We start from the raw sequence: 14,778 nt of genomic DNA, 5'->3' as shown, positions 1-14,778 counted from the left end.
CTTCATTTGTAAGATGGGTTGATAATAAGAAGTAAGTGAAAAAATCCAACCCAGGGCTTTCCTGGTGGCGCAGTGGTTGAGAGTCCGCCTGCCGATGCGGGGGACGCGGGTTCGTGCCCCGGTCCGGGAGGATCCCACATGCCGCAGAGTGGCTGGGCCCGTGAGCCATGGCCGCTGGGCCTGCACGTCTGGGGCCTGTACTCCGCAGCGAGAGAGGCCGCAGCAGTGAGAGGCCCGCGTACCGCAAAAAAAAAAAAAAAAAAAAAAAAATCCAACCCAGGTTTAGTACCTTTTATCTGGCAGGGGCTCAGCCGTCATTAGTTCCATTCATTCATTCATGGGACTGATTCTGCCTGTTCCACACCAGACACTGTGCCGAGTGTCTGTCTTATTCCACTTGCTTCTTGTTATCATGTTAGAGATACAGGGAGATTGAGTAACTTGCCCGAGGTCAGGCGGAAGTTAAATTCCTGAGGGAGTAGTGAGGGAGGAGAGCACAGGAATGGTCTCCGCCTTCATGGACCCACATTGTGATGGGCGAGCGTGTGTGTGTGTGTGTGCGTTTGTGTGTGTGCCCCCGCCCATGAATACAGTGGACAGGCTGACAAATAAAATGCTGGGATACAGTAGGAATTACGAAGACAGAGAACGCAGAGCTCTGATGAATAACACGGGAGGTAGACATGGCCTCTCTGAGAGGAAGAACTGAACTGAAACCTGGATTAAAAGAAGGAGCCAGGGCTTCCCTAGTGGCGCAGTGGTTGAGAGTCCGCCTGCTGATGCAGGGGACACGGGTTCATGCCCCAGTCTGGGAAGATCCCACGTGCCGCGGAGCAGCTGGGCCCGTGAGCCATGGCCGCTGAGCCTGCGCGTCCGGAGCCTGTGCTCTGCAACGGGAGAGGCCACAACAGTGAGAGGCCCGTGTACCGCAAAAAAAAAAAAAAGAAGGAGCCAAACGCGGGAGCTCTGGAGAAAAGTGAGTCAGGGCAAATGAGGAATGTTCTAGGAAGTGAGGGTTGACCAGTGTGCCCGAGTGAGATCAGTGGGAAAGAAAGGCTCTCTTCCTCTTGCTACTTCCCTCTCTCCCACCTGTCTTCCCCTTTCGAAGTGGCCCATGGAAGCCCACCGTGTCCCCGTGAAGCGCCCCAGAACCCCAGGCAGGATTGACGGGCACAATCTGTGGGTCCACCGGGGAATGAGAACGTGGGGCTTCTTGTTCAGAATCGGTTCGGAATTCCAAGGCAGTCACAGCAGAGTGTCACACCAAGCACAGGCCCCTCTGGGCACGGGCTGTAAGCCTGTGAAGCCAGCCCTGAGCCCAGGGTGGTTTTCGGAAAGCGTCTCCTCATGCTCAGTAGGCCTCGGTCCTGACTCGCTGTCTTGTAACTTAGATTTGAAACTTCCACAGAGCGTGGGTTTCAATAATAGCATAGGAGTGGGGGGAAACTGGGGAAAAGTGGCCACAGAGAAGCCTCAGCACTTCTCAAGTCTCAATCTCAGAGGATTGGTGTCGTGCAAACCATGCTGTCTGGCCGCAGCGCAGCTAAGTTGGTTATCAACAATACAAAGAAACACAGTGCGCCACTGGGTTCTAGAGCCGCGGGCAGAGCAGAGCCCCAGTTCCTGCCCCAGGGCCAGCCTGAGCTCCTGCCCATCCTGACAGCTCAGCCCTGCACTCCCCTCTTAATTGCCTCATCGCCTGGGTAAAGAGGGTTGGATTGGAGCCTGAGGGATTGGGCCGAGGTCTGTCTCCAAACTGAACTCTCAATTAGGATTCAAACCCACCCTGGGAGAGAGAGAGCGAGCGGTGCTTCAGCTGGAGGTGAGTTTCTTTGGGAGACTTGTTCGAATTATGAAAAGTCGCATTTCCCCATGTTGGGTATTAGATCCGAGTGTAACGGGCCTTCCAGGCTGGAAACGTGGCTACGTGCTCAGAAAGCCAGGTGGCCAGTGCGGCAGCATTTAAACACGTACCCGCCTACACCGGGCCCCTGGCGGTGTAACTTAGACTGTGGCGTCAACCTCCTTAGATTAATGGAGAAATGCTTTAAGCTGTTCCCCCAGGCCTGAAGCCGGCTCATTACTCATGGAGGGAGGGGTGCATCAGCTGACAGCCCCATCTATTCCTGGCCCAGGGTCTGCAGCTGCTCTGTCATCACCCTGGCTGGGAGTTTGTGGGGGGCGGAGTGTGGAGAGGTCAGTGGATGACCCCTGACTCCTGGGTCAGCCAAGAGTATCTCCACGCCAGCTGGCCCCATCTGAGATGAAGGCCCTGGAAACGAGTCCTCTGTTGCTGTGTTGAGTGTAAGTTGTACATTTTCCAACATACATCTTTTTAACTTGGCTGAAACAAGGCTGCAGCGGGACAAGTAGGAAGATCTGGGTCTAACCAAAGATTGCCGCTGCCACTGAGGGCATAATTCTGAGTTAACTTACTCATCAGTGGGCCCAGGCTCTGGTCAGACTGTAACGGTCCCTGCTACGCAGTAGGACGGGCTCTGGGACTGCCCGCGTCTCTTTTCCCACAACTCTCTTACCTCCTAATTTTGCTTAGAAGGAAGAGCTTAAAGCACTTCTCCATTATTCTGAGATATCCAAGTTACATCACAGCGCCCTCATGCAGAACAGCACATTTAAATGATGCCAGAGAGGACACCTGTCTTTCTAAGCATCCTTCTAGCTTGGAAGGCCTGGATACCCAGCTAGTGGGGTTCGTGGGGAAGGAGGGCTCCAAACTGCTTTATCCACTCCGGCATTACAGGCCATCATGCTCATTGTGCTGATCGTCTTTCCTGAGGACTTACTCTGTGCCAGGCCATGCAGCCACCTGTCTCACATACATAGTTCTCACAACAACTCTCTGAGGTTGGTAACCATTATCACCCCCGGTTTACAGAAGAGGAAACTGGAGCTTAGAGAGGTCAAGAAACTGGCCCCAGCTCACACAGTAAGTGATGGGGCCGGGATTTGATTTCCAGGTTGACCCCATCACGCACACCTCCAGTGACTAAGCTCTGCTGTCATGTCAGACGTACCCCATCTTTCCCCTTTCTGTTGTCAAGGTCTTTGTTCTCTGCCAAGGAACTGGCCTGTCATTCTGGTGAACTTGTGTCTGTCGCTGTGATGTGGTGCCAGTGCATTCATGTGTTACTTCCCAGGCAATGTTTGCATTCAGGCTGGAGTTGTCTAGCGAAGACTCCCCTGAAAGGAATACAACAGAAGACATTTAATTACTTCTCTTGCTCATCAGCTATCCCCCTGTCCACAAGTGCCTGGCCCAACTTCCTCTTGAAAAGTCACATGCACCAAGGCAAGAGAAAGAACCACTGACCACATGTCAGGAGATGAGGGGAAAACCAGGCACCACATATCATGTTCCAGTGCTGGCTGCACTGCCAAGGAGATCAGGACCATGGACAGGTCACCTGCCCTTCCTGGGCCTCTGCTTGCCCACCCAACAGATAAGCAACACCATCATCATCATCACCATCATCATCATCATCATCGATGAGAACCTCCCATGTTAGGGCAGGAGGTATGGTCGCGAACAGGCAAACGTGGATCTGCCTCATGGAGCTTGAAGTCCAGAGACTCTTTCTTGTGGTGGAAGGGTCAGTGGGTTTTAAACTCCTTTAAGAAGAATCCCCTCTTTTACACCAAAGCAAACTCCTATAGAAAATTCTAGCTTAGGTTGAAGTACAGCCGTCCTCCGATCAGAGTGAGAGAGGACGTTTCCCCGTGGGTGGACTCAGTGTTTGAATTTGCTCCCTTCTGAAAGGGCTCTTTCCCCCCAGACTAGAGACTCATTTACTTTGAGATGTGAGATGTCCAGTTGTGCCAGTTGAATTAACACCAGCCTGCACCTTGGTTAGTTGCATTGTGCTCTGCAGACAGTCCTGTGCCGGGTTCAGTTAAAGATCGAACCAATGAAGTGGGTGAGGAAGTGTGCCCAGCTGCCCAGCCCTTGTCTCCTACAGAGTTCAAGGCCAGTTGCCTTAGGATTATGGAGACATTAGCTTGCCCAGGCACCCACCAGGATCTCTGGGCGCACCCTCTTGTAATCAGGGTCATGGACTCCTGGGGTGGGTAATGGGCCTGAAGGCCCTCCCTCTCTATCATCATGCCTCAAGTCCCACCCCCACTGCGGCCCGTGTTTGTCCTTCCTCCCTGTTTGCGGGCACGAGAAACCTTGTTCCAGGTACAACTCACCCTCTCTGTTTTTAAGGCGCATGCCACACAGTTTTGAACGCTACGGCTTGGGCCGCAAGACCCTTCAGTTCTTTTGTCTTTCTATGAGCGTTTCAGAAGATGTAGCCCTGTTCACGCAAACCCCTCCCTCCGCTTCCCAGGACCCTTGCCTACCACACTTTAGCTTCGTTGGTCAGCTGGAACCAGTGTCCTTAACTGGGGTCTGTGAACTAGTAGGTCGAGGGAGGGGGTGTCCACACACGAGTTCTAGAGATTATACTCTGAACCCTCAGATACTGCACTAAAATTTGGCTCTGTGTTTGTGCGTTTGGGGAAATGGAAGTTCCATGGTCTTCATAAAAGATGCTCATAGGGACTTCCCTGGTGGTCCAGTGAGTAGGACTCTGTGCACGCATGCCGCAGCTAACAGTCCACATGCCACAACTGAAAAAGAAGATCCCGCCTGCTGCAGCTAAGTCCTGGTGCAGCCTAAATAAGTAAATAAAAATAAATCTTTTTAAAAAATGCTCATAAAAGGCCCAGGACTCCTGCTCTGGGGGCCTAAGTGCATCCTCTCCATTGCACATAATTTTTAAGCATCCAAGCATCTTGGCTCAAACGCCTCATTTCACACACCAGACACCCCGAACAGGGAAGAGAGGAGGCCAAGGCCACACAGTGAGAACACGAGGATTCAGTTGCCTTTCCTCCCAGTCTGGTGTTCCTTCTGCAGCCCCAGTGCATAGAGCCTTAGAAGAGACTCAGGCCACCAGCAGGAAAAAAGCTGGTTCTACTCACACTGTCCACTTCAGTTAAAGTTTTTAAGTATTTTTAAATAGTTTGTTTAAAAGCCGAATCAGAAAAAATTTATATAGATCCTCAAGAAGATTTAGGGTCACTCACAAAGATACTTTTATTCTATTGCAGGGGTTTTCTATTGCTGTCATAGCAAATTAGCTCAAATTTTATGGCTTATTAACTTACAGTTCTGTTCATTAGAAATCCAGTCTAATCTCCCTGGGCTAAAATCAAGGTGTCAGCAGAGCTGTGTTCCTCTGGAAACTCTAGAGGAGAATCCGTTTCCTTGCCTTTTCCAGCTTCTAGAGTTTACCCACATTCCTTGGCTTGTGGCCCCTTCCATCCTCAAAGCCAGAAATGTTGCATCTCTGACTCTTCTTCCATAGCCACGTGTCCCTCTGACCACATCTGGGAAAAGGTCTCTGCTTTTAAGGATTGGAGTCATTAGACTGGGCCCACCCCAATAATCCAGGATAACCGCCCTGTCTCAAGATCCTTAACCTTAACCACATCTGTACAGCCCTTTTTAACATGTCAGGAAACACAGTCATAGGTTCCTGGGATTAGGGATTAGGATGTTCACATCTGTGGGGTCATTATTCTGCCTCTCTAGGGGTCGTTCACAAAAGGTGCTTTTTGTTAATACTGGAGAGGTCGATAAATTTTTCTTTAAAAGGCCAGATAGTAAATATTTCAGGCTTTTCAGACAATGTGGTCTCTGTTGCAACTACTCTGCTCTGCCACCGTGGAGCAAAAGCAGTCGTGGACAGAATGCAAATGAGTGGGGGTGTCTGTGTTCCAATAAAACTTTATTTATAGGAGCAGATGTGTAGGTTAGATTTGACCCATGGCTGTCATTTACAGACCCCTCTTCTAGTGGATTCACCAGGCATCCTCTGAGAGAACTTCTGCTCTAGCCTTTGCCCTGGGGCTAAAGGGACGAATAAGATGTGTTCTTGGCCTGTGAGGGACTCTTTCAGTCTGGTGGGGATGAATAGGTGTTAGTAGAGACCCCGAGAGTGACTGGCCCTTGAGGGTAGGGACCAAGGAGCTGCAGGTGCATCCTTCAGAGGAAGTGACCAGGGTTTCTGGGAAGGAATTGCCCAGATTTCACTGAAAAATAAAGCTGGGAGGTCCCGGCCTGAGGAACCAGGATTAAAATGACGGCTCAGGTGTCTGAGGTTTGTGGTTTGGGTGTCTACACTCGTACACTGGGTGGTTGCACTCTGGTTAAGAGCATGAGCTGAGTAGCTCTTACAGACCTGGGGGATTCAAAGCTGTGTGACCTTGGACGAGGGTGTCAGCTTCCTCAACTCCAGGAGGGAGACTGGCAAGGTGGTTAGTGGGATCGTGTGTAATGCGTATTTGTTGAATCAAGGGATGCTCCCAAGAGGATAGCTACTATTGTAATTAGCTCAGAGTTTCCCAGAATGCACTGGGAAAGCCGACCACCGCATCCCCGTTTCTGATTTGCAAGCACTCGCAAAGAATATAGAGCAAATGCTCATTGACAATTATGATGCTATTAATAGCAGTACTAGTTGTACTAAAACGAGAGGAGTGGTAATGGTTGCTACCCTTTAATTAACATTGCTTATTTGCCAAGAACCATGCTGATATCTTTATAAGGGTTATCTCAGTCTGCTCCACAACTCTGGGGGAGAAGGCGATTATTAGCTACATTTTACAAAAGACCACAGGAGGCTCAGAGAAGACAAGTGACTTGCCTAAGATCACACAGTGGCAAAGGTTGGAGGTGGGACTCAAACCCAAGTTTATTTAACGTCAAAGACTGGGTTCTTCCCCAGCCCCTGGCAGCACAAGGATAACAGACTCTTTCTTGTGCCTTCTTCTAGTGTCCAGACAGCAGTGGATTGTAGCGGCAGTGGCAGAAAAGAGACGTAAGTTAACCCTGAGAAGAACTGAGCCAATTACACCAAAGCCCAAGACGAGCCCCTGGCCCTCTGTGTCCAGTTTGCAGAAGAAACATCCACACCCACCTGAGAGTTATCCGCAGTGCCCACGAGAGCCCTTACTCCATGGTCATAACATATAGCCCCGGGGGTGTACTACTGAACCGTCCAGCTTCTCGCAGACAAAGAGAAGCCCATGACTTACCATGCCACCGTCCTCAGACACCGTCAGTGGCTCCCTGTTGCCTCAGAAGAGACTTTTTAGACTGACATTTGAGCCCTGCACATTCTGACCCTTACTTCCCCCTCCACCTGGGACTCCTGCTTTCCATATCGTCCGTGCCTTACGTACCTATGTGTGTGCTGTTCCTTCCAGGCCTGTGTAGCCAAGCCCTAACCTTCAAACAAGATGTAGCTCAACTGCCACTACTTGATTCCTTCCTTTATGCCTCCAAGAAGCAAATCAAGGCTCCCTCCTTGTCCTCCTTAGAACCTATCTTGTCTTTATCTACAGCATTGATAATTTTCTTTTATGGTTATTTATATAGATGTCTACTCTGCTAAAATGGGGTCTTGAGGGCAGGGTCAATGTTGGGTTCATGTTTATAGTTCCTTCCCATGGTGCCTGGCATAGAGTGCTCTATAAACAAACAAATTTGTGTAGATATCAATGTATAAATTTATTATATATTATATATAATATATATTTGAGTGAATTTATCAACCAGAAAATAATCATTGAATACCCACAGCAATGAGAGGCCCACACAGGCCTTTCCCTGTGCTGCTTTCAGAAATAGGGGGCCTACAATTAAGTCTCTGTCCCCAAAGACATTCCAGCTTAGGTAGGCGAGGAGTTAAGGCCTTCACACTTGACATATTCCATGACCATATCATTTGGTATGAAATTCAGTGCCAAACTTTACTCCAAAATTAGAGATACCTCAGCATCTATATCAGAGTGCTTATCTTCCCAAGGAAGAGCAGTGGTTATCAGCACGGGCATTGGAATTGGGTGACCTTAGTCAAGACCCAAGCTGGCCTCCCCAAGTCCCGTTACTCTCATCTATGTAAGAGGTGCAGCACTGGCTCCCATCGCTCAGGGACAGTATTGTGAGCACTGATTAAAGTTATACATGTCAGCACTTAGCACAATGCCTGGCTCATGCTGAGGGGTGACTATCTAGTTATTGCTGTTACTGTAGTTGTCATCATGTTGACGATATCTTGCATTCTGGTTCTAGAGATAACGTCTCCATCCTCAGCTCCCAGCCAGAGGGCAGTCTGCAGTCCTGGTTGAGTTGTACTCTGTCCCTGGCCACAGACAGGGTGAGGACCCCCTCTCAACAGTCAGCCGTCAGCAGCTGTACCCTCAGCCCCAGGTAAGAGTATCTCCCTGCTGCCTCTGGATGACCAATAGCTGAAAGAATCTCAGGCTTTGAAGGTTGCTGTTCAAGTCTTCCATTTCCTCTGTCCTAGACAAGGACAAGCATGTTCCAGTTTGAGGTATGACCCTGCCACTTCCTAGCCGTGTGACTTTAGGCAGACCAGTTACCCTCTCTGAGCCTTCACTTCCTCACCTGTAAAACAGGAAATAAAATTGTGTTTACTGCTCCAAACAGGTGAAATGATGAGAATCTAATACAGCCCTCCCTAAAGCACAGTTTTCCAGATGATTTTAAATAGCAGGGGGTGAACATTTTAAAAACTAGCTGTGGGTTTATTATAGTTGTTTTCTATCTAAGGCAAATCCCACTAGTTTTCCACTTATAGATAGTTTCGGACTTAAAGTTTTCTCTATAAACATATTTACTTAAAGTTTTTTGGTTTTGTTTTTCTTTTAATGGGGAGTCCATATAAAAACTGTTAGGCTGGATGATTTCCTCCTCAGAAATTTCAGCTTTGTTTGAGTGTCAGAATTTTATATTTTTTTCCTACCATAGAAGGAGACAAATTCAGCCACAGCCTGAGATGGGACCCTCACAAATCTATAGGACTGGCAACAATGTTGCTCCAACACGTGGGCCCCAGGGCTCAGCCTTCTCTGTAGGACTTCAATCCATCTTTCCTCTTGCTTTTCAGCTCCATTCCGCTCAGCTTGTGTGGTTTTCCTTTTCAAGGGCAGCCCTCTTGTAATTAGGAGCTAATGGCCACAAATCAGAAATTATGGATTAAGCAGATGCGTAATTAAGATGAAAGGCACACAAATGCTTGTGTGATAACAGAGGAACCAATGTGATAAGATAGAAAGAAAAATCACAAAGTAATGGCGCAAACCCAGACAACCCCTTCCTGACTTGAAACGTGTTTGCTCTGAAGCAGGGAGTTGTCTCTACAAAAAGAAAGAGGTGGAAGTTCACGCCAAGCTTTCGGGCATATTCGGGAAATGGCAAATATCTGGCACATGTCTGCTGATAATCTTAGGCTGAAAGGTTTGATGTCGAAAATATCAAAGGGAGGCTCTGAGAATGGGGTACATTGGGGGAGTTAATTAAAGCAAGCTTATCTGATTCCCGCTCTTAATTAAAAACAAAGACCTGTGTGGAGGAAGAGTCATGTCCTCCATGAACTCAAATGATGAGGACTTTTTCTCTCCTGATAACTGAATACCTCTGTTGTCCCCCATCAGCCGATGTATACGGCAGCAGAAGCAGAACTGGAGGAATGTGAGAGCTCATTAGCATAGTAGCCAAGTTTCACAACTATAATTACATTAGGCTGCATGGTAAGGAATTATGCCCTGAGTTGCTTGGCACCCGTGTGAGTGGGAGGTGGGAGGCCGCAGTGGTTTCAGTACACGGACTGAAGTCACAGCATCTGGCCTCCAATCCCACATTCGCTCCTCTGAAGCTGCGAGATTTGGGGCAAATTTTTGTTGTTTTTTTTTTAATAATTTTTATTGGAGTATAGTTGATTTACAGTGTTGTGTTTCAGGTGTACAGCAAAGTGAATCCGTTATACGTATACATGTATCCTCTCTTTTTTGGGTTCTTTTCCCACATAGGTCATTACAGAGTATTGAGTAGAGTTCCCTGTGCTACACGGTAGGTCCTTATTAGTCATCTATTTTATATATAGTAGTGTGTATATGTCAGTCCCAATCTCCCAATTTATCCCTCCCCCCCCACACCATTCCCCCCTGGTAACCATAAGTTTGGGGCGAGTTGCTCAACTTCTCTGTTCGTGTTTTCTTGTGAGTAGATCATTGTCAGGGTTAATGAGAGGATGCACTCAGAGACCTAGAAAGAGCTCAAGAAAATTAGCTGCTTTATTAGTGTTGGTATCTACTTGATGCCCAGAGTAGCCCCAGGAGACTGATGTCATTACCCCCATGTCGCACAAGAGGGATCTGAGGCCCAGAGGTTAGGGAACAACTGATTGAGGCAAAGACGGCCACACCCCAGTTCCTGTAGCTGCGCCTCGGGCAGCGCCTCCAGGCAGCCCTCTCTAGAGCCTAGTATCCCTTTTCCTGCCTGCTCCCCCTCCAAGTCCTCAGGCTTGTCCAGCTGCAGTTCAGAGCAGAGGGGCCTGCACCAAGGGCAGCAGTGGGGCAGGAGGCAAGAAGAGACCATAAGCTCCTTGTCAGTTTTCTTCATGTTGGTGTCCCTTGGGCTGGCACACAGATGGTGCTCTATAAATGTTTGTTGAATGAATAGCTGACCATAACATCAACACTTGAGCAGAAATACCAGCTGTAATTGGTCACAGCTCATCATTGACTGTGACTCAGGGTCAGAAATTTGCTCCATGTCATTCAGCAAGTAAGTGAAAGAGGCAGGATTTGAACCCAGGATTGAACGCCTCCGAAGCCTGTATTTGTGTTTGCCACACTGCCATGACTCTGACTTTTATCCAGGAGGTGGATCGCTCACCTGGCAGAGTTTACTGGCAAAGAGCTGGCCTGTTACTAATATTAAAACTGTATAAGGATCCTTATTCAACATTCAGCATCCATTCAAAAGATGTTTATTAAGTGCCTACTGAGTGCCAGATTCCATGGCATTAAGCCCTGAAAATTTTAAGCTTTGTCCTTGGAATACGTTTACAATTTAAAGGTTCTAGAACTTCTGAGTTCGAAGGGACCACCAGATTATTTAGTCCAATTCTCTCATTATATAAATGGGAAAAACTGTGGTCTGCAGAAGGAAATATCTTACCTAAGCTTATAGTAAGGACTAACCCAGAGTTCAGGTTCCTTGACCTCCAGCTTTATAATCTGTAAATCCTTCTACCTTTTAAGAACTTAGAATATATCTGAGAAGGCTACAGTCCTCCTGGCTACCACCCTAACCTCAGTTCCCTTCCCAAAGGTATCCATCGTCTTCAGTTTGGCGTGTATCCTTCCACATCTTTCTCTGTGTATTTATAAACATACATGTACTTGTAGCAAATACATAGCATTTTTGTGGGCTTTTAAAACACATAAACGGTATGATGTTATTTTATGTATATTATACTCTAAATTCTTACGAAGTGCTTCTTTCCCTCAACAATATACCATGGAGATCTCTCCCTATCAGTCCACATAAGTCTATCTCATTCTTTTACATTCCTGCAGAAGAACTTTAAATGATGCCATGGGTTTACTAAACTGCAGTCTTCTTGTTTCACTTTTAGTTGAGTTCAGGATATTTGCTATTAACCTGTAAGCCTTTAAAAAAAAAAAGCACACGTCCTTATGCACACGGGCAAATGATTCTCTGGGTCAAAGGGAATTTGCGTTTTAAACTTGACTAGATGCTACCAGATCATCCGGGCGTTGTTTGTGCGAGGAGGCAGGATAGCATACAAGGCTCCTGTGTGCTCCTGCACCCCCCGTATTCCCTGGCCCATCACAGGGCTCCAGATATGAGTTCCTTGGGCAATCCCAAACTTGACTGAGAAAGAAGGTCACTCTAAAAAGAGAAGAGAGAGAGAAAGCAGTCTTCTGCCAAAAAAATAAAAGCATTTCTTGTATTATTTATAAGGGGATGTCAGCTCAAGAGAAATACACCTAAAGCTTTATGATTTCCAGCCCAGGAATCATGCAGTTGCCGCTGATAAATGCAAGAGCTACTGGTGACGGAGACGCTAAATTACCTCCGTGGCCCCCAGGGAGGGAGTTTATGGGCTTGGTGGTGGCAGCCATGCTTGGCTTGGAGTCTCTCTTGACGGCCGGCTGCAGGTGGTACCAGGGCGTCCAGGGCTGGTATGCTCTCCCTGGCCCTGCAGGGTGCCTGGCCTCTCCCTCCTGCCCTCCAGGCCATTGCCCTGCCGGAAGAGTGCTCCAGGAAAGGCTTCTCTCCTCTCCCCTCTGGGCCTCACAGCACCTCAGGCTTTCCAAGGCAGGTCCAAGCCCCATTTCTGTCTAGAACCCCATCCCCACGTCCCACAGAACCCCAGCCTTGGTCACTCACGCAGTTCTGCAGGGTGCACGCACTGATGGGCATTAATTGAACCAGCTGTTCAGATGCTGGTGTCTTATCAGTGGTCCGTTGTTTCTTTCATTTTACTGGACAGTTATTCCAAACCATCCTGACTTTCCTCCAGCCCTGATTCCTCACTCTAAGGAGACACCCTAAACTCCTGGTTCATTCAAAGAAAAGAAAATCATGGCCTGAACTTCTGCGGTGTCTATAAATCCATCTCTCTCTGCCCTCATCTTCCCTCTGGTCTCAGAAGATAAGATCCAGTCCTGTTCAAGTCGAATCCATATCCCGCTGCCCCTTCTGCCCTGCAGCGTGCCCAGCATCCCCTCTCTCTCCTGCATCCTCAGCTTCTGCCTTTCTGGTTGTCCTTTCTCCACAGGTTATAAGCACCTTCGGGTCCTCCCCGTTCTAACTGTGTCCTCACCCATCACCTTTCCCTTCCCTTTGGAGCCAAGCTTCTTCAAAGCAAGGCCCACATGCACCGTCTTCACTCACCTCACGTTTCTGCCTCACTTTCCTCCAGCCCTGAGCCTGCCCCTGCCACTGCACTGAAACTTTTCTCACCGTGTCAGCGGCTCCCAAAGGGACACACCAGGGGACGTTCTCCAGTCTTGATCTTTTTCTGGACTTCTCTCCTGCACTGGCCTCTGTCAGACACTTCTCAGAACTCCCTGCCTGCCCAGCCTTGTAGCTGTTTCTGCTCCTTGGAGCTCCCCAAACTTCTCCCCAGCCCCGCCAGTGCTGGGGATCACGGGATGCTGCTCTCACCGGCTGTTTTTCTCTCCACCTGGTCCCAGGCAATCCTGTTGTGATTTTAACTCCCTCACCGTAAGCAGATGACCCCCAGATCTAGCCCTCCAGCTCTTAGTTCTCCCAGGTTTCAAACGCGTATATCATATCTAACCGCCTACCTTTAGAAGCTCGCCACCTGGATGTCTCCCTGGTGTCTGAACCCAGCGTATCCAAGGGGAGACTCCTCCCTTTCCCCCACCAATGTCATCAGTATCATTTGGTGGTTCTGTCATCCACAGAGCCACCCAAGCTGGCGCCCTTGACTCATCTGAGACTCTCATCCCTCTCGCTCATCCCCAGTCAGCTGATCCCTAAATCTTGTTTATTCTGCCCCTCCCCCTTTAAGCAAATGCTTTTTTGGCGGGGGGCTGGGCTGCGCGGCATGTAGGATCTTACTTCCCCAACCTGGGATCGAACCCACGTCCCCTGTAGTGGAAGCGCGGAGTCTTAACCTCTGGACCACCAGGGAAGTGGCCAAGCAAATACTCTTGACCCTTTTTACTTCTCTCCATCCTCACTGTCAGCACCTTGAAGTCAGGCTACCATAATTTCTGTTCTAGACTCTGGCAAAGACCTTCTGACCCCACCCTCCTCTAGTCCCTCCTCTGAGCTTCAGCCAGGATGATCTGTCTCAAATGAAAATCTGCTTTCGGTGGTTTCCCGTCACCTACAGCAGGAGTCAGCCAACTACCACCCACAGGCAAGCTATGGCCCTTGACCTGCTTTTGTAAATGACGTTTGATTGGACCAACAGCCATGCTCTTGTTTGTTTGGTTTTTTTTTAATTTTACATGTTCTTTATGACTGCCTCAAAATCGAGTAGTTGCAACAGAGATCGTATGGCCCCAAAGCCAAAAATATATCTATCTGTCCTTTATAGAAAACCTTTTGTGACCTCTGCCTTACAGGATAGAACAGGATGGAATTCAGGCACCTTAGTGGGCTTCCCGTGCCCTCTGTGACCTGGGTCTTGTCTGCTTCTCTGGTCTCATTTCCCTGTATCTCTTCTTCATGCTTTGTGCCCCGAACGGTTTATGCTGCTCCCTCAAACGCTGTGCTGTTTCCCACCCTTGGTCCTGTGTCCATGGTTTTCCCTCTGACTGGACCCCCTTCCCATGTTTCTTAACCTCATGAACTCTCATTTGTTTTTTGTTTTTTTTTTTTAATTAATTAATTTATTTATTTATTTTTGGCTGTGTTGAGTCTTCGTTTCTGTGCGAGGGCTTTCTCCAGTTGCAGTGAGCGGGGGCCACTCTTCATCGCGGTGCGCGGGCCTCTCACTATCGCGGCCTCTCGTTGCGGAACACAGGCTCCAGACGCGCAGGCTCAGTAGTTGTGGCTCACGGGCCCAGTTGCTCCGCAGCATGTGGGATCCTCCCAGACCAGGGCTCGAACCCGTGTCCCCTGCATCGGCAGGCAGACTCTCAACCACTGCGCCACCAGGGAAGCCCATGAACTCTTATTTGTGACTCAGATCAAGTGTCACCTGCCTCAGGAGACTTCGTTGACTCCCTGGCTGGGTCACATGCCCCTCTACCGTGGTTCTGCAGACCCCACGATTCCCTCTCCCATAGCACTTTCCATAATACGTTAGGATCATACGTTCGGGTGTCTGTCTCCCTCATTAGGCTGTGAACCGTTTAAGGACATAAGCTTTCTCTTTTCCTTCTTACCTCAGC

At 48.7% G+C, this 14,778-nt stretch overlaps 1 protein-coding gene across 1 annotated transcript in view; it reads left to right on the top strand.

Moving 5' to 3' along the window:
* The window catches only part of MYO18B (myosin XVIIIB), a 221,672-nt gene that overhangs the window by 192,839 nt on the left and 14,055 nt on the right, over positions 1–14,778 (top strand). The window contains exons 40-41 of the mRNA XM_065889514.1: positions 6,843–6,887; positions 8,144–8,281. Coding sequence (XP_065745586.1) covers positions 6,843–6,887; positions 8,144–8,281 — 183 coding nt within the window. The remainder of the gene's footprint in view (positions 1–6,842; positions 6,888–8,143; positions 8,282–14,778) is intronic.

This window comes from Phocoena phocoena, chromosome 13, assembly GCF_963924675.1.
Source record: "Phocoena phocoena chromosome 13, mPhoPho1.1, whole genome shotgun sequence".
Taxonomy (NCBI): domain Eukaryota; kingdom Metazoa; phylum Chordata; class Mammalia; order Artiodactyla; family Phocoenidae; genus Phocoena; species Phocoena phocoena.
The sequence above is the reverse complement of the archived record's forward strand: the minus strand, read 5'-3'. Positions and strand labels throughout refer to the sequence as shown.